This window comes from Ipomoea nil, unplaced genomic scaffold (genome assembly GCF_001879475.1).
Source record: "Ipomoea nil cultivar Tokyo-kokei standard unplaced genomic scaffold, Asagao_1.1 scaffold3109, whole genome shotgun sequence".
Classification (NCBI taxonomy): Eukaryota; Viridiplantae; Streptophyta; class Magnoliopsida; order Solanales; family Convolvulaceae; genus Ipomoea; species Ipomoea nil.
In genome coordinates, this window is record NW_017619537.1 from 354,527 (window position 1) to 374,435 (window position 19,909).

The 19,909-nt window shown below is 35.2% G+C and overlaps 3 protein-coding genes across 6 annotated transcripts; 2 read left to right on the plus strand and 1 right to left on the minus strand.

Annotated features, from left to right (window-relative positions):
• Nucleotides 1-1,001: 1,001 nt before the first annotated feature.
• Nucleotides 1,002-3,681, minus strand: LOC109166886 (glycine-rich RNA-binding protein RZ1A-like). Of its 2 annotated transcripts, none has more exons than XM_019315786.1 (4): nt 3,489-3,681; nt 2,560-2,691; nt 1,401-1,935; nt 1,002-1,275 (listed from the first exon to the last, which is right to left on the minus strand). In XM_019315786.1, exons 2-4 carry the CDS (start codon nt 2,668-2,670, stop codon nt 1,271-1,273), a joined length of 651 nt encoding a protein of 216 aa, XP_019171331.1. In that variant the 5' UTR covers nt 2,671-2,691; nt 3,489-3,681; the 3' UTR covers nt 1,002-1,270. The 2 variants fall into 2 exon arrangements, with proteins under 2 accessions (XP_019171331.1, XP_019171330.1); XM_019315785.1 differs by having other exon boundaries at nt 1,375-1,935; nt 3,489-3,680.
• A 4,816-nt stretch (nt 3,682-8,497) lies between these two features.
• On the plus strand, nt 8,498-11,938 carry LOC109166862 (glycine-rich RNA-binding protein RZ1A-like). 2 transcript variants are annotated; one of them, XM_019315755.1, is made up of 5 exons: nt 8,498-8,637; nt 9,240-9,371; nt 10,252-10,786; nt 10,922-11,389; nt 11,470-11,938. In XM_019315755.1, exons 2-4 carry the CDS (start codon nt 9,261-9,263, stop codon nt 10,924-10,926), a joined length of 651 nt encoding a protein of 216 aa, XP_019171300.1. In that variant the 5' UTR covers nt 8,498-8,637; nt 9,240-9,260; the 3' UTR covers nt 10,927-11,389; nt 11,470-11,938. The 2 variants fall into 2 exon arrangements, with proteins under 2 accessions (XP_019171300.1, XP_019171298.1); XM_019315753.1 differs by having other exon boundaries at nt 8,502-8,637; nt 10,252-10,812.
• Nucleotides 11,939-13,767: 1,829 nt separating this feature from the next.
• On the plus strand, nt 13,768-18,134 carry LOC109166861 (mitochondrial arginine transporter BAC2). Of its 2 annotated transcripts, none has more exons than XM_019315752.1 (7): nt 13,768-14,184; nt 14,922-15,038; nt 15,130-15,205; nt 15,394-15,489; nt 16,276-16,792; nt 17,158-17,293; nt 17,745-18,134. In XM_019315752.1, the coding sequence occupies exons 2-7, from the start codon at nt 14,922-14,924 to the stop codon at nt 17,934-17,936; spliced, it is 1,134 nt and encodes a 377-aa protein (XP_019171297.1). In that variant the 5' UTR covers nt 13,768-14,184; the 3' UTR covers nt 17,937-18,134. The 2 variants fall into 2 exon arrangements, with proteins under 2 accessions (XP_019171297.1, XP_019171296.1); XM_019315751.1 differs by having other exon boundaries at nt 13,768-14,157.
• The last annotated feature ends 1,775 nt before the right edge of the window (nt 18,135-19,909 follow it).

The following is a 19,909-nucleotide window of genomic DNA, read 5'->3' on the forward strand; positions in this document are numbered from 1 at the left end:
AACTTCTGAAACACTACTTATTCTACAAATTTACACATTGTGTATCATTATAATGCAATGCTAAATAACCTTTTCAGTGCAAGTTAAATAAAAGCAATCATAAGGCAACACATCTTTCAGACTTCCAAAAGTATAAACTACAATGAATAATAAACATACCATCAACCAAAATAATAAAAATAAATTCTACCCACAACCACCACCAATACTGATAAGAAGCACACAGACAACAACGAGCACCAAAGGGAATAGAAAAAGGCACTGGAGACTCCAAGAATGAATTTATTTCCCGGACAGTTTCATCACTCGAAATAAGCAGGCAGCTGATCTACGAGAATTAAGGACACACACACACACACACACAAAAAACACAACCCATAGGCTAAACAGGTGAAGGTACTAACTATGAAGTAGATGAATGTAACACTAAACTGCACACTCCGTAAACCAGGCGAGCACATTCAGACATAGAACCAGAAATATTGTGGACAGCAATTGCAAAACTCTTCAAGAGAATCTAAACAACTGGGCCATTAAGAGGATTGCTGATCTTCCTCAAGTAGTCAAGTGGTCCTTGCAGATTATAAGAGCAATTAGTGTTGAAATAACAGCAGAAGTTTTGTCACTGTCCAAAACGCTTTCTCAATTTTATTATGTTTAATGCACCCAACTAGCAATAGAGCCAACATGTATCCCAAAAAAAGAGGCCAATTGTAGCAATAGGCAGCCTGCCAAAAGGTTCAGAACATTAATATTGCACAACCAAAAATTAAGAACGGACTAAATCGAGGAAGAATATAATATTTACCCGGTTCACTCCCATTTACTTGTTAAGAATCTGATTTTACAACAGGACAAAAAAGCCACTTTTAAGACAGCCTCTACCTCTCAATTTCATAAGAACGTCTGATGGTGCAGCCCAAATTTTAAGTCACCGATACTAACTGACCATCTAACATCGTGGAGACTTTCAGGGGTGCACAATTGTCAATGCAAGAGAATTCATAACAAATCCAGCATTCAATTCCAACTCACGAAAGCGAATAACGAGCAGCGATTGTAGCATTCAAAAGACCGAGACCACATTCAAATGTGCAAATTAAGCAAGCATAAGATCCCAATCAAACCATACTATCGAACAATTTACGGGACATAGAAGAGTAGATTATTAGTGTCATGTTTCATTAGTTCAAAAGATTGATCGACGATTTAGACATGTCAAGAAGCAGCCCTCCATGATTACATCCAGTTGCAGTAGCATTTCCAACTCTTAATCTGCATTTTACATAGACCATATAAACCGTCATCAGAATAAACTTATAATTATTACACCATTATTATAACAACAGAACTACTTAAAACCAAAATACTTACAACTCAAAATCAGCAGCAAAACTAACCAGCTCGAGAACCTCCACTTCGACGATCATACGGCCCAGAACGGTCACGGCTATATCGATCACCACCACCACCACCACCATGACCACCATCCCTGCTGCGACCACCGCCATACCTGTCTCCATTCCGGTCAGGTCCATAATGGCCACCACCACTGCCACCACCATACCTGTCATCTTTTCCACCATACCTCCCGCCCCTACCCCCTCCTCCTCCACTAGGACATTCCCTAGCAAAGTGTCCTGGCTTACCACACTTGAAGCATTCTCCTCCACCTGACCCCCGTCCACCTCCATAATCACGACTACCACGGTCACGGTCACGACCGCGGTCGCGGTCACGGTCACGGTCACGTGGACGATCATTATCATAGTCCCTACCTGAACTCTGTTGAGGTTGTGCCTTGTCAACCGTAATGGCGCGACCATCTAAATCAATTCCATTCATTGCATCAATAGCTTCTTCCATGGCTTTCTTCTCATCAAATGCAACAAAACCAAACCCTTTGGACCGACCAGAAAACTTGTCAACAACAACCTGAGTAATAGAGAAATCATAAACATTTTAAACTGACCATAAAACTCATCCAAGCCCAACTCACATGGAAGAACCAGAAAATAAAAAATAAAATATAAAAACAGCTGTTTTGCAAGTTAGTAAATAAGTTAAGGCTTCTGAAACCTTATCGAACTTATCAAAATAAGTATAAAACAGCTGTTTTGCAAGTTAGTAAAATAAATTCAGAAAAAAAAACGCTCTGGAAAAACTAATAGTAATAGAAGTACTTATCAAATTGTATATCCAAATGTAAAACAACATATTTTAGAAGGTGCCTATCATAGAATGAGCCTATTAAAAAACTCAAATTTGTGCCATTTTTTCAAACTGGTCCTAGGAAAATGTAAGCCTTCTAAAAATTATCCACAAAAAGAAAAAAGAAAGTACTACTCCTAGGTCAATAAAGGTATTCTCTTGACAAATTATCTCACAACAAAGCCAGTAATATAATCAATAGTCATTTGTTTTCTGAAAAACAATTAAAAAATATGTGCAGGTTGTGAATTGTGATTCTGCATGTAATCATAATAGCAGAAAATATCACTCAACTCAGAAGGTAAAACGTGTAAACTAAACAATGGACTACATGAAGCAACTTCTTACCTTTGCCTCAACAAGATTTCCAAACTTCCGAAATGCATCTTTTAGAATTTGATCAGATGTTGACCATGACAAGTTACCAATGAAACAGCGGTACTCGGAATCCTCCGCCATCTTAGTACAAACTCTTGTTTGCTACAAAGAAAAAAGAAAAGAATAAGCACATTGAAAGAATGGGAATGAGATCAAAAGAAGAAATTGGAGAACTGAATTGGTGCATATTAATTGTCACGCTTATAATATTAAACATGTAAAAATGAGATCCACATAATCTAGGGTATATCAATGTATCACATATTCACATACAGAAAATGATAAAAGCAAATGCAACAACACTTGTGATATTAAAATCTGCATTGTCTTCTTAAAGGGGAGATAAATGCCAACTACTATGTAGTGTGATGGCACCTCTGTTACCATTCCAAATGGGTGGTCACAAGATCAAACTCCGGTGGGAGCACTGATTCTTTGGGCTGAAAAAAATAATAATAATAAGTATAGAAATATTAATTAAGAGTGTAAGCCAAGACCTTGTGGTCTAAGGTTGCACTCTCATATGGGAGAGTGTGGGTTCAAGCCTAAGTGGAGGCGCTATTGAATCTCTGTGCTTCAGTAGATTGAGAAAGTAGTTATGAAGAAATCCTGCATTGTATAGAGTTAGTAGCATTAAAAAAAAAAAAAAAAAAAAAAAAAAACTTGTAAAGAAATGAGTGTTTTAAAAAATGGAATATACATCTGTAATCATGTCAATATGCAATCCACATAACATACGGTTCTGCTGGTGATGATGACAAACATAATTGGAGAAATTAGGGCACACTGATTAAACTCCGATTCACTAACGGGATAAGTTCAAAACTTAAAATTTAGGGTAAACAATTCAACCAATTAAGATTTATAGAAAGGGCGTGCGACCGGGGAAAACAACGAACCTGAGGCGGTGAGGTCTGAGCGACTAAGCAGGAGTAGCCGAGCAGCGAGCCAAGCAGCCAGGGACGGTTGAAGACGAAGCCGGTCACCGGCGAGGCAGAGCGACAGAGCGGTGATTCCAGTGAAAGTGTCGCGACAGAGGCAGATCGAATTAGCGAAAGACCGGTGAAAGCGTAGGGCTGGAACTTTGGAAAAATGGAATTGAAAATTACAAAAATAAATAAATAAATAAATATATATATATATATATATATATATATATATATATATATATATATATATATATATTCCAATCCATTAAAATGTGAATTAAAGATTTTTAAAAATTTTATTTTCTGTTTTTTTTTGCATGTTTTTGGGTGATGATAAAATTAGAAATGTTAATTGTTAATTAATTCCAAGGTTTGTGGAATTTTAATTAATTTGTTTAGTCATTTTCTTATTCTTTGTTGTTCAAATATGATTGTTGTTTTTTTTGGGGGGGGGGGGGGGGGTTTGTGATGGATCAAAGCTCTTGGGTGTGTTTGGATTCGTTGTCGTCTTGAATAAGCTCGTTCACGTAATTGTATATTGTTATACATATAATTATGCGTTGTTACACACACAAGTATACTTTGTTGCACACATCAACATTAACAGTTGCACATAGAAATTATACAATATTGTACACATTAGTGTGTAGCATTGCCAAGGTTGTAAAAATTGTGCCTAGGCGCTAGGCGGCGGTCGACCGCCTATAAATTCGACGAGATCCCCGTTTAGGTTGTTGGTTAGTTCATTTTCTTTGTTTTTTTTTTTTTAATGGGTTATTTCGCTCAACCATAAATCTAGTTCAAAATGAAGAATAACTAAAAAACACGCGGTGGTATTGTTGTGATTTTGAGAATGTAAGTTTAGATGCTCTTTTTCTTCGAGTGCATACTTTTTTCTTTCTTCCAATGCACATTTTTCTTTCTTCGAGTGCATATTTTCATTCTTCGAGTTCACATATTTTGTCTCAGTACTTAGTCATCTCTTTGAGTGTAAATCTTTATAACTTTGAGTGCAAATATTTAGCCATCAAGTGCACATTTATGTTCGTTCAAGTGTTTATTATTGTGCATTATATTGCATATTTATTAGCCAATGTTTATTATATGTTTTGCATTCTTTTCAATAATCTATAACTAAATTTCTAATGAAATATGTGATATTTATAAACGATTTGTATGGGCATTTTCTACCAATAACTGCTTCAATTTGATTAAACATATTTATGCCTTCGAGTGCAAATTTTTGTCCTTCAAGTGCACATTTTTATGCCTCTAAGTGCATATTTTTATGTTTTCAAATGCACAATTATGTGCAGGTGTTTATCAAATATTTTATCTTGTTTTTAATAATTTATAATAAAATTTGTGTGATTTACAAATGATTTGTATTGACAATATATATATATATATATATATATATATATATATATATATATATATATATATATATATATATACACACACATACACGGAGTATATAAAAGCATAATCTAGTAACAAAATTTTTCCTCCAAAGTGTGAATGCATTAACTGTGTGGGTAGATGTATTTATACATATTTTTTTTGAAGTTATTATGTGTATTTATATTTTATAAATTATATTTTATTATTATAGATCTATCTATATCTCTATCTCTATATATATTAAAGCATAATGAAGTATGAAAAAGGTTTATTGTGTTCAGATTTATTGGTAAAGTTTTATATTTAATATAATTTGTGTATATATTCATTTAAACCTCAGTTATAATTAATTTGACTCCACATATAGGCAAATTATGCCCTGGACCCGTGTCCACAAACAAAAAACGACGTCGTTTTTCAAAAAAAACGCATCATTTAGTTATTTAAAAAAAAAAAAACGCGCGTTTTGCCGTTAACGGCGTTTTTTTTTTTTTTTTTTTTTTTTGGATTATGAATGTACAGTTATGCCGTTATGAATGTACAGTTATGCTGTTATGAATGTATAGTTATGCAATTATGAAATTATGAACACAGAACTCTAACATTATGAACTTACAATTATGAACATATATAGTGCTAAAATTATGACCATGGAGCTTTAAAATTGTGAATATAGAGCTTCGAAGATTATGAATGTACAGTTATGGAGTTATGAATGTACAGTTATAGAGTTATGAATCTACAGTTAGGGAGTTATGAATCTACAGTTATGAGATTATGAATCTACAGTATGGAATTATGAATGTACAGTTATTGATCGAATTATGAACAAAGAGCTCTAACATTATGAACATATATTGATAAAATTATGAACATAGAGCTCTAAAATTGTGAACATAGAGCTTCGAAAATTATGAATGTACAGCTATGGAGTTATGAATGTAAAATTATGGAGTTATGAATGTACAGTTATAGAGTTATGAACGTACAGTTATGGAGTTATGAATGTACAATTATGGAGTTATGAATGTACAGTTATAGAGTTATGAACGTACAGTTATGAAGTTATGAATGTACAGTTATTAACATATAGTAATAAAATTATGAACATATACTCCTATAACGAAGCGGTCTGAAATTAAAAAATAAAAAATAAAAAAATGGAGATAACAGTGCCTAACGGCACTGTTACCCATGTCTAGCAAGCATGCTGGACACGGGTCCAACGCATAACGATTGCCACATATATAAAGAGGAGAAATTAGATATAAAATAAATATAGTTCTTACATAAATAATATTTTTCAAATGAATAAGTTTTTGGTGGAGATTTTCGACAAATATCGCCTGTTATTTTATTTACAAGTTTTATTTAAATATGGTAGTTATATAATTAAAGTAGTTATTTCAAATTCAAATTCCTTTAAAAAAATTAACTTTTAAAAATATTAAATATTACATTGTATAGTTATACTTACATTTTTAATCAAACTAATTATGAGCTCAAGAACTCGAGTATGTTTTTCTGTTTCCACAACTATTACTTTCTTTGCTAATTCAGAGGATGTCAAAAATTTAATTGGTAAATTTGTTAAATTAATAATAGTTCGTGCATCGCACGTGACAATTACTAGTTGCTTTAATAACACTTGAGTTTAATAACTTTCATTTTGCTACAATAAATTGATTCAATTCAATTCAACATATTTATGCCTTCAAGTGCAGATTTTTGCCCTTCAAGTGCACAATTTTACCCTTCAAGTGCACATTTTTATGCCTTCAAGTGTCATTTTGTAAGAGAAAATTTCAATTTTGGTCTTATGACTATAGAAGTATTGTTAATTTTAGTCCCTGACTCTCAAAAGTGTCAATTTAGTACCTTGACTATGCAATTTTTTTCAATTTTGGTCACTCTAGCCAAATTTCACCGAAAAATTTTATTAGTTGAAATAAGGGAAAATTGCATCTTTAGTCTCTGAGTTATAACCAAGTTCCGACTCAGTCCGTAAGTTATGACCATATCCGAGTTTAGTCCCTCAGTTATAAGCAAAGTGGCGAGTTTGGTCCCTAGCGTTAATATCCCGTCTGCAGCTAACGAAAACTTAAAAACAATTTAATAATAAAGGGTAAAATAAGAATTTCAAATTATAATATACTTCTTATGTTGAAACTCATTGCACAACAATCATTATTTTCTTCTTATACCTTCAATCGAAGGTTTTTTTCTTCCCCAAGCTTTGAAATCTCAAACTCGTCTACTTCCAAGCTGCGAAATTCATAAGTAAGTTGTTTCTCTATTTTATATGTTTAAATAAATAACCGATATTCTCCGTATGAGCAATAAAAAAGTAACTTCGATGAGATGTTCTTCATAAAGAATATTGACTACTTTTTTCTCGATAATCTATATCATTTAAGTTACTTTTTTCTTGATCTAAAAAAGGGAATATTGATTATTTATTTAAACATATAAAATAGAGAAACAACTTGCCTATGAATTTCGTAGCTTGGAAGTGGATGAATTTGAGACTTCAGGGCTTGGGGAAGAAAAAGGCATTCAATTGTAGATATAAGAAGAAAATAATGATTGTTGCGCAATGGGTTTTAACATAAGAAAGGGATTATAATTTGAAATTCCTATTTTACCCCCATATTATTAAATTGTTTTTAAGTTTTTCGTTAGCTGCAAATAGAATATTAATGCTAGTGACCAAACTCGCCACTTTGCTCATAACTGAATGACTAAATTCGGATACTGCCATAATTTAGGGACTGAGTCGGAACTTGATTATAACTCAGGGACTAAAGATGCAATTTTCCCTTAAAATAATGAGGATATTTTGGTCATTTCACACCTATTTTCTTCTTATTCGGCGAATTCATCTTTTCTTGCAACCACCGGCAATAACACAACTCCTTCCCCCCTCCCGTTGACGGCGATGACCTTGGACAGCGGAGGACTAGGCAGATCGACGATGACTCTTCTCGACCTTCCTCTTCTTCGGCGAGGCTGGTCAGCAAGAAGCGAAGTAGTAGCTCCTTCGGGGCGTACTCCGGTGACCCCTCCCAGCTCAGCGACAGATCTACGCGGGTGCTCATACATCGGTGGATTGGTCCTTCTAGGCGAGGTAGCAGTGTGAATGGTAGTGGTGGCTGACGACGACTATAGCTTCAACCCTGGTTCTTGTCGGTGTGCAGCGGATAGTGACGACAGATTTTTGCTGGATTCTGAAGGTTAGGAGTATTATTTTGAATAAGGAATTTTGTTATTATGAGCAGACAAACACTAAGGTGAAAACAAGTCCAATTGTTTTTCGACGCTTTTGTCGGAAAATGGTGGAAAAAATGAATTCGCTGGAGAAGAAGAAAAGATGTGTTAAATGACTAAAATACTTTTATTATTTTAACTATTAAAATTTGACGGCAAAATTTGATAAAAGTGATCAAAATTGACAAAAATTTACATAGTTAAAATACTAAATTAACAATTTTAAAAGTCTGAAATTAACAAAATCCCTATAGCACCAAAATTGAAATTTTCTTTATTTGTAATTTTCAATTACATTATTCCAAAGTTTCAGCCCTAGGCTCTCACCGCTCTTTCGCTAATTTGCTCTGCCTCTGTCGCGACATTTTGTTGCCAGTCACCGGCTTCATCTTCAACCGTCGCTGGCTGCCTGTCTCGCTGCTTAGTTGCTCAGACCTCATAGCCTCAGGTTCGTTGTTCTCTCCGGTCGCACCCATTTTTATAAATTGTTGAATTGTTTGCCCTAAGTTTTGAGTTTTGAACTTATCCCGTTAGTGAATCAGAGTTTAATCAGTGTGCCCTAATTTCTCTAATTATGTTTGTCATCATAACCATATGTGTTTATGTGGATTTCATATTGACATGATTACAGATGTATATTCCATTTTGTTTAAACACTCATTCTTTTTCAAGGTTTTATATGTTCTATACTTTCTCAAAAATTTCAGCCCAAAGGATCAGTGCTCCCACCTGGGTTTCATCCTTTGACCATCCATTTGGAATGGTAACAAAGGTGCCATCACACTACATAGTAGTGGGCATTTATCTTCCTTTTTAAGAAGAAGACAATGCAGATTTTACTATCACAAGTGTTGTTGCATTTGCTTTTATCTTGTTCTCTATGTGATACATTGATATACCATAGATTATGTGGATCTCATTTTTACATGTTTAATCTTATAAGCATGACAAGCGTGACAATTAATATGCACCAATTCAGTTCTCCAATTTCTTCTTTTGATCTCATTCCCATTCTTTCAATGTGCTTATTCTTTCCTTTGTTCTTTGTAGCAAACAAGAGTTTGTACTAAGATGGCGGAGGATTCCGAGTACCGCTGTTTCATTGGTAACTTGTCATGGTCAACATCTGATCAAATTCTAAAAGATGCATTTCGGAAGTTTGGAAATCTTGTTGAGGCAAAGGTAAGAAGTTGCTTCATGTAGTCCATTGTTTAGTTTACATGTTTTACCTTCTGAGTTGAGTGATGTTTTCTGCTATTATGATTACATGCAGAATCAAAATTCACAACCTGCACATAATTTTTAATTGTTTTTCAGAAAACAAATGACTATTGATTATATTACTGGCTTTGTTGTGAGATAATTTGTCAAGAGAATACCTGTATTGACCTAGGAGTAGTACTTTCTTTTTTCTTTTTGTGGATAATTTTTAGAAGGCTTACATTTTCCTAGGACCAGTTTGAATAAATGGCACAAATTTGAGTTTTTTAATAGGTTCATTCTATGATAGGCACCTTCTAAAATATGCTGTTTTACATTCGGATATACAATTTGATAAGTACTTCTATTAATATTAGTTTTTCCAGAGTGTTTTTTTTTTTTTTTTTTTTTTTTTTTTTTTTTTTTTTTCTGAATTTATTTTTACTAACTTGCAAAACAGCTGTTTTGAACTTATTTTGATAAGTTCCATGAGGTTTTAGAGGCCATAACTTATTTTCGTGGGGCTATCCAAACATGTCTAAAATGAGTGAAGTGCTTAAAATAAACATGAATACGCCATAAATAAGCTCATTGGCCTTAGTTTCGTAGTCATGCTGTTAACAAGCCCTCTGACCAATATATATATATATATATATATATATATATATATATATATATATTCAATTACAATTAAGATTCACATGCATGGCCACCTTTTTGCTTTCATTTCTATCTCTTCCTTTTTCTTTTTTTTTTTTTTTGTTGTTCTTTTTTTATTTTATTTGTTGGTTCTGCCATTTGAGTTGGGCTTGGATGCGTTTTATTGTCAGTTTAAAATGTTTATGATTTCTCTATTACTCAGGTTGTTGTTGACAAGTTTTCTGGTCGGTCCAAAGGGTTTGGTTTTGTTGCATTTGATGAGAAGAAAGCCATGGAAGAAGCTATTGATGCAATGAATGGAATTGATTTAGATGGTCGCGCCATTACGGTTGACAAGGCACAACCTCAACAGAGTTCAGGTAGGGACTATGATAATGATCGTCCACGTGATCGTGATCGTGACCGTGACCGTGATCGTGACCGCGGTCGTGACCGTGACCGTGACCGTGGTAGTCGTGATTATGGAGGTGGACGGGGGTCAGGTGGAGGAGAATGCTTCAAGTGTGGTAAGCCAGGACACTTCGCTAGGGAATGTCCTAGTGGAGGAGGAGGGGGTAGGGGCGGGAGGTACGGTGGAAAAGATGACAGGTATGGTGGTGGCAGTGGTGGCCATCATGGACCTGACCGGAATGGTGACAGGTATGGCGGTGGTCGCAGCAGGGATGGTGGTGGTGGTGATCGATATAGCCGTGACCGTTCTGGGCCGTATGATCGTCGAAGTGGAGGTTCTCGAGCTGGTTAGTTTTGCTGCTGCTTTTGAGTTGTAAGTATTTGGGTTTTAAGTAGTTCTGTTGTTGTAATAATGGACTACTATGGAGTAATAATTATAAGTTTATTCTGATGATGGTTTATATGGTCCATGTAAAATGCAGATTAAGAGTTGGAAATGCTACTGCAACTGGATGTTATCATGGAGGGCTGCTTCTTGGCATGTCTGAATCGTCGATCAATCTTTTGAACTTATGAAACATGACACTAATAATCTACTCTTCTATGTCCCGTAAATTGTTCGATAGTATGGTTTGATTGGGATCTTATGCTTGCTTAATTTGCACATTTGAATGTGGTCTCAGTCTTTTGAATGCTACAATCGCTGCTCGTTATTCGCTTTCGTGAGTTGGAATTGAATGCTGGATTTGTTATGAATTCTCTTGCATTGACAATTGTGCACCCCTGAAAGTCTCCACGATGTTAGATCGTCAATTTAGTATCGGTGACTTAAAATTTGGGCTGCACCATCAGACGTTCTTATGAAACTGAGAGGTAGAGGCTGTCTTAGAAGTGGCTTTTTTGTCCTGTTGTAAAATCAGATTCTTAACAAGTAAATGGGAGTGAACCGGGTAAATATTATATTCTTCCTCGATTTAGTCAGTTCTTAATTTTTGGTTGTGCAATATTAATGTTCTGAACCTTTTGGCAGGCTGCCTATTGCTACAATTGGCCTCTTTTTTTGGGATACATGTTGGCTCTATTGCTAGTTGGGTACATTAAACATAATAAAATTGAGAAAGCGTTTTGGACAGTGACAAAACTTCTGCTGTTATTTCAACACTAATTGCTCTTATAATCTGCAAGGACCACTTGACTACTTGAGGAAGATCAGCAATCCTCTTAATGGCCCAGTTGTTTAGATTCTCTTGAAGAGTTTTGCAATTGCTGTCCACAATATTTCTGGTTCTATGTCTGGTTGTGCTCTTCCATGAAGTTCTTGTTCCTTTTTGATGGCCTGGTTTACAGAGTGTGCTGATAGTTTAGTGTTACATTCATCTACTTCATAGTTAGTACCTTCACCTGTTTAGCCTATGGGTTGCACACCTTTTTTTTTGTCCTTAATTGTCGTAGATCAGCTGCTTATTTTGAGTGATGAAATTGTCCAGGGAATAAATTCATTCTTGGAGTCTCCAATGCCTTTTCCTATTCCCTTTGGTGCTCGTTGTTGTCTGCTTGCTTCTTATCAGTATTGGTGGTGGTTGTGGGTAGAATTTATTTTTACTATTTTGGTTGATGTTATGTTTATTATTTCATTGTAGTTTCTACTTTTGGAAATCTGAAAGATGTGTTGCCTTCTGATTGCTCTTATTTAACTTGCAGTGAAAAGGTTATTTAGCATTGCATTATAATGATACACAATGTGTAAATTTGTAGAATATGAGTGTTTCAGAAATTTCCTGTATGAGGTTTTATTGTGTTTATTTTCTATGTTTGGGACTTGTGACAGATTGGAGAGGCTGTTGCAGTTTGCTATTCTCTAAGCACCCATTTGGCAATGTTGTGGTTGGAGTGGTTAACTGTCCCAACTGTTTGAAGAAATTTGGGATAAGGGTTCGATAGGAGTGGTGAACTATGTCAGTATCACTGCTTCACATTGTTTGAACTTTATAAAACTAGTATTTTATATCACTGTTTGTGTTAAGTTAGCAATTAACCAAATTGCTTTGTAGTCTGTTTATTTGGTTATTGCATTGACACTCGTCTTGGTTGCCTGCGCGTAGTTTAAATTTGATTCATTATAATTTGTAGTATAGTAACTTTATGAAAGTAGTCTCATCTTGTATGATTATGGGTTCACGGTGTTTCTCGATCAATTCCCTGAAAATAGATGTGTAGTAAACCAGTAATCCATCTCGTTTATTTTTTGGTTGCCGAAAGCCAGAAGACTAATCCCCCGTTCCAATGGTCAGCACATTAAGTGGTAGGGGACTGGCCAAATGGTTTACTCCATTCACATAGGTGGGGATCGAACCCCCAACCTCATGCTTAAACTAGTAATCCATCTCGTTTATGGTTATATATAGCAAACATGTTTTGATTTTCTCCTCTTTCCAATCAATCAATTTGTTATTTGTTAACCTATTAGGCATAATATTTTATTTCATACTTCCAAGAGTTCTAGCGGGATAATACCTTTTCAATCAGATATTGAAATATTAATGTCTTATAAAGAATTAAAAAATTGTCGAGCTCGATTAAACTTATTATGGCAATATATGAAAGGATAGCACAAAAGATCAAATTTGACTTATTGCACGAAAATTTCCTATTTGTCAAGCTCAAATACAAGTAAATTTGGATGGGGAGTGAAAAGAAAAAACAATAAGGGTAGGATAATTCCAAATGGCATAACAATATGTTCAACACAATAAATGTTTTTTTTTTTTTTTTTTAAATGTCCTAAGTAGATCCTAATCACTTTTAAGCTCGTATTATGCTTTTTGGAGCAAAGTATTGACCAGATTGATTTTTTCAGGATGGTCAAATGTTGTTTTATTAAAACAAGACAAAGATCCTTATAGTGAAAAACTTCCATGTTTGCTAGTTTCTAGCAAATATATATATATACTAGTCTTTTCTATGCGCGATGCGCAAAAACATATGCCCAATATTTATATTTTTAAAAATAGCTAACAAATTTTTACTAATTATAACAATATTTATAAAACATTATATATTCATTATATATTAGATTAATATAATAAATAAATTGTATTTCACTTAGATTAAAGAATATAAGAAAAGATATGGTAGGTGCATGTGCATGGTAAAAGTAATGGAAAAGATAACGGAAGTTATAACGGGTTAAGGGTATTTTTGTTCAAAAAATTGTATAGTACAACTCTAAAAGCACAATGTATAAAATGATTAGCATTAAAAACATGGATATAAATTAGGGGTATAACTTTGATTGAGACTTATTATGTTTTTAGATATATTGTAATTTTCAATTCCATTATTCCAAAGTTTCAGCCCCAGGCTCTCACCGCTCTTTCGCTCTGCCTCTGTCGCAACACTTTCACCGGAATCACCGCTCTGTCGCTCTGCCTCGCCAGTCACCGGCTTCGTCTTCAACCGTCGCTGGCTGCCTGTCTCGCTGCTCGGCTACTCCTGCTTAATCGCGCAGACCTCACATACAGCGGTCTCATTTCACCTCGCCTCGCCTGTCATTCGCTCTCATTCCACAGTAGGCCATTTTCCAAGCTCCACAATCTACTCTGCAAATCCACATTTGGATTCTTGTAAACAATTACACTTATCAACTAATCATTTCCGGTCTTCAACGCTCAATTGGATGTGATTTTTTCTTTTCCGGCGTCTTGTACAACGCCTTGAGGTGAAGTCTCACTAAATTAAGCTCACACTACATAACTTCTCTTTCTGTACTTGACTAGATAGCTTTATTCTCTTTTATGGGGCCCAGGTTTTAAATCTTATTATCATCCAGGCATGTTGTGGTATAACTCAATGTGCACTACGGGCTTCCACTGCAATGCTCACCAACTGTTTGCTAGCAGTTCTGACAGAATGTGCATAAAGAAAAAAGAATGAATACTCATTTGCAGTTTGACTCTCAGATTTCAGAAATGATACAAAATGTAACTTTATTGCTGAGTAACATTAATGAAAAGAAAAGAAAAGATTTGTTTTAACAGCTGGTCTGGGCTTATTGGCCTTAAAATGTTTTTATTTTTTTTCTCCCACTAGTTGATAGATTATAATGATAATTGTTTGCTGTAAGTTCTTTTTATGAAATGTGATCTGCCAGAAAGGTCAGTACTCAGTTATCATGAAATGAGAAGCCTATATGTGCCTATGCTACTGTGCGTTTTTGTTTCTAAGGATTGGGATGATATCTAGTAGCTTTATTTAATGTTGGACTTAGTGTGCAAGTTGGTTTAGAGCCTATGCAATTATAGTACACTTATAATAGACGCTTGCAATGAGTAGGACTTATTAGTGGAATGGCAAATTCGCGATACATTTCACTGTGTGGGTGAATCAAATGGGAATTTTAAGAATCTTCATTCTATGATTTGACTGCTCACAAGTTTTGACAGAACTTGGATACACTTAATGAAAAATATACTACCTTTTCAGATGAAAGAACTGGTTAAGGATCAGACTTTTGCAACGCATATGGTTGCTGGCACATGGTCTGTTGCATTGGGCACTGCTTTGACTTACCCACTTGATACTCTTAAAGTCCTTTTGCAGGTATGATTATTGAATGGTGCCTATTTCTAGGGAACACTAATTTTGTGTTTTGTTCTTGTTATTGCTTATATGCTGGTTTGTTGGAATACAGGTGAGTTCAGGTGCCAATACTCAACCGACCACTGTTCAGGTCCTTCTCAAGGCTCACACTTTATCAGGCTATTCAGGTAACTCCACCAATCACTAGCTTCCTCTACCGTCCCATCCCCCCCACCTCCACCCCACCGGTTTTTGATTCTGTGCCAGAGCTCTGGATCATGTCTAATTAAGGCCAAAGTTCATCCATGTAAAACCTAATATGTATTCTTCATCTAATCCCACACATAATGATATCTGTGCTTGGTGAATATTCTAGGTTTTTACAATGGTCTTGGGTGGTTGGCAGTGGGACGAACGTTAGGTGTTGGTACTCGTTTCGGCATTTATGAACTATTGACCTCGTTCTACAAAGGTATCATATTCCTTTTGCACTGTGATGTTCATGAAATCTATCCTAGTTCCTCTGACTATAGATTTTACCTGTGGCAAAGCGGGATTTTGTAAGACTACTATTGAACTAGATGATTCTGGGTGTTGCTTTGATGGGCAGACCAAAATAGAGTTTTTAATAATTCAAAATTTTCAGCAACTCTATGCCTTATGCATGATTTTGCATAAAAGAAAGTGTGCATCTTTTCTAGCTTAAGATGCCAAGTCTTTGAATCTGGTGTTCCTAATGTCAGTTGAAATATGATGTTATTCTAGTTTAATTAAAAAAAAAACAATGTATTTCTTGTGTAGGCATAGTGCAGGGTGAGTTACTGATGAGGAATCCAAGGGTGCTAAATTTCTAAAGTATGAGCAACTAATGGATGCATAACGTCTCTATTGAACTTCAAAGTTTTTCTTTTGTGTCAGCTGAAGTTATGTGTTGGATTCATTTATGATTTACCTGTTAATGCATTTGGATTATGGAGATAGCATAACTTTGGTGCTGCCCGTGATGGCTAATCATAGTTAAAGGAGTTGATCCTCCCTACATTACCAATGTATTGTCTATGCCTAGCACATCCATTTAAATCTCTAAGTTCCTTTGAAAAAAAAGTGCAAAAACAGAGGTTTTTCAAATGCCGAGTCCTTCATCAATATCTATGCATTTCAAATTATGGAGTATTTGATAAGTCTCTGATAGCATATTATGATTCTGATTGAATATTGACTTAACATAGTGTGGTTCTTCTACTTACTATTTAATCAGATGGTCGAGAAGACAATTATGTGTATGTCGCTGAGGCTTTAATGGCAGGAATTGTTGCTGGGGCTGTAGAATCATTCGTCACTTCCCCATTTGAGCTTATCAAACTTCGTTCTCAGGTCAATTCTGCTTATAGATGTCGGGACCCTGCATTAGACATTAAAAGGGATGCTGTTTCTCCTTTAATTGGGAGACTACTACGTGGATATACCCCAAATATGAAGGCCTTGAACAATTCTGTTGGTCTTCTGTCTGTTCTGGCTAAGAAACACCCCAATTTGGGTAATGCCATGAAAGAATATCCATGGATGATGAGTGGGTATGGAAAAGCTCCCTCTATTTGTCATGTTAGACGGCCATCAGATGTAATCTCTCTTGAAGGGTGGGGTGCTTTGTGGAGAGGAGTGAGGTCAGGAATCACCCGCGATTCTGTTTTTGGTGGCATATTCTTTTCAATCTGGCAAGTCCTACACGAAACAATGCTCGATTGGAAAGCTGTTAAGATGACTCCCATACCTAGGTAATACTTTCTTCCTACAGCGGTGCAGCCAGTTATTCGTACTGTTTACTACTGAATTTTCTTCTCATAGTTGCTGTAGAGGACCATTCTTATTCATTTTTCACATCACTTTAACATGTGTGCAGTCAATTATGGAGCCATTGTGCCTGTCACTTTGCTCTAATGCTGTGAAAACTTCAACTGCAAAAAGTATATTAACTTTATAAAGCATTAAAAAAACGCTTTTAAGTCTTTTTAAAAGAGAATTACCAAAAAGAGGAGAGAATTTTTATTTTTTTTAAAGCGGAGAGAAGGTATTTATTTATCTTTTTTTATCGTTTTTTTTTTGGTAATTTTATTGTAATTTTTATTATTCTTTCCTTCAGGTTTGATGAAGATGTAGGCCCATTGTCTCCTTTAGCTGTTAGTCTTGCAGCCGGATTTTCTGGTTCAGTTGCTGCTGCTGCTTCCCATTCATTTGATACTGCAAAATGTCGTGATCAGTGCAATGTTGTGCCTAAGGTGTGTTCCTGACAAAAAAAATGATTTTTTTCCCCTTCTATGTGCAATGTGCATGTCTTTATAAGCAATGACTATCTGTTCAACCAAACAATCTCTTTTAATCTCATGCTATAAGGTCTGTCTTGGCTGCTCACTCTAATCATGTAGCGCACTTTGTCAGTGAGTCGGCCTTTACCTTTATATTGTTAACTTAGTAGTCGGGCACAATTGTCTTATGGTCTATAAATGAAAAAGACTACTCTGTACAAAACCTTTTTCCCTGTCTACCGCAGATGTAAAGATTTAGTATATGGTAGTAGTAGTTGTGAACTTGTGATTAGTTCCTTTATGTTGTGTGCTTATTCTCGTTTTTTTTTTCTTGATAAGCAACTTATGTATACTTTCGTTTGCTGGGGTTTGAGTAACTGAGTGTCATATGCTCCATTTTCACTTTTGGATGATTTTCTGGCAGCATGTATCCACTGAGAAGAAGTTTTTCAAATTGGGCCTTCCTGGCAATACATTTGAGAGATGGTTCGGAATTCATCCAGCAGACCGAAAAATACTGTATCGTGGCATTTGGTTTCGGATGGCACGCAGTGGAGTTGCATCATTCGTGCTCGTAGGAAGTTACTTTTTAACGATTGATCAACTATTCTCTTGATACAAGGAGTTTGACAGCTGCAGAACACAGATCAAAGGTTTGTTTTCTCCTTACATCAGATTCAACACATATGAAAATGTTATGCAAAGCAATTTTATTTTATTTTTTTCCTTTCTAATATTCTTTTGGGTTTGCGTTACTGAGAAACTTAGCTTTCGATTTAAGTCTTGTGTTTTTAATAAGCTAATTAAAAAATGAGTACCAATGGATTGAAACTTGAAAGATTCTTCTGTTTTTTTTTTTTTAAATAATAAAAATTTGAGCAATTCCCAATAACACTTATAGGGGTACATATTTGTATCTGTTTTATTTTGAATATGGGTATTTTAATTATTTAAATGATATTTCTTTTCTGTTTTCTATTCCTGGTTCAACCAAACACAAGAATGTGATTCCTCCTATAATCTATGTTTATTCTCCTTGTGAATTAGATAGTAAAATAGTATTTCTATTATATTCCTTATTTTATTTTTGCTGAAATTCTTTTATATTCCCTTTATTTTTATTCTTTATACCAAACGCGGTGTTAGGGACCGCTGATAGGAATGCAGCTTCAATGATTTAGGATTTTTTTTTTTTTTTTTTTTTTTAAAATCTCTAGATATGATTACATACATGGAATTTAACCTCATTTCAACATCATAAGCAAGGGAACAAACCATACATTAGCATAAAACAAGGTCAAAACAAATCACCCAAAAAGACACTAATTACACAATGGGTCCCAAAATTTGAGTGAGTTTCATTTTTGTCAATGTACAGCAAGTGGTGCCTCCATTTAGGTGAGGGCTATTTTTCCATGGCTACCCATCTTCATCTTTTGATCCAATCCCGTCGTCTAATAAGTAATAAGTCCATCACAACTCCAAGGCCTGCCCACTTTCAACAAGCCCGGCCTGTTTTACAACAGAAAACCCACTTTTCAGGAAGCCCCATCACCACTAAACCATTGCTTCCCAGGAATTGAAGGCAAGGAGCCCGGCCCGGCCCCTTCCATGGAAATCGTTGGTATACTCTATTGTTTTGGTTATATATAATGATTTTATTAAAGAAAAACAAATGGAATAGAATAAGACTATGGGAGTTGTCGATTAACTTTTTTGCTTTGAGCTAGTCAGCTATGGACAATATAACTAGATTAGTTTAACTCTTTGTGGTCATTTAATTTGTCAATTATGATCATAAGGCAAGCTTCACTCAAAATGAATATTCAAATAGTAGTTGCGAGTTTTCCTAATTGCGTTAGTGAGTTTGACTAGTTGATAGCATTAGTTAATTGTAGAAAAGTGTTTGGTAAATTAATTGTTAGCTAATAGCTAAGAGCAGATTATATACAAAATAACTTTCTCAAAAAGCTCCTTTGAACAATTTTTTGAATTTTAACATTTTGAAGTAATAAGTTGTTACAAAAAGTTAATTAATCAAACACTCGTATTGATTGTTTAATGAAGTTAAACAGCTAATAATGGTCAAATAAGTCAAAATTAATTGATAGACTAACTATTTTACCAAACAAGCCAATAGCTCAAACTAACTTTGCAAAGCACAATTTAATTAAAAAGGGAATGAAATTAGCATATATGGAAACATACAGCAAATACATGCAATACAATACTAAATTAAAGTATGGTTTCCTAGCTAGCTAGGAGGAATGGAAGAAGATGGTGGAGCTGAAAATTGCAAGACTCCATCTCGTACGCGGAAGGTGACCTGCATCCCGAGTTGAAGATGGTAGGCGGAAGGGTGCTTGTAATTGTTGTTTCGGGCTTGGAGGAAACGGTGCCAGTCATCAAGTATGTACTCCTTTCCCAGGCCGCCTTTGAGGTTGCCGTGCTTGGTTAGGTCCATCCGGTGCTTCGATTCATCTTCCAAGTCTCGCAGTGTGAGACGAGCCCATCCGCCGTCGGCAATAGCCTCCCTGTGCTCTTTTCCCAATTTGCAGACGATGTATTCCTCCGCCTCGCGTATCGGTT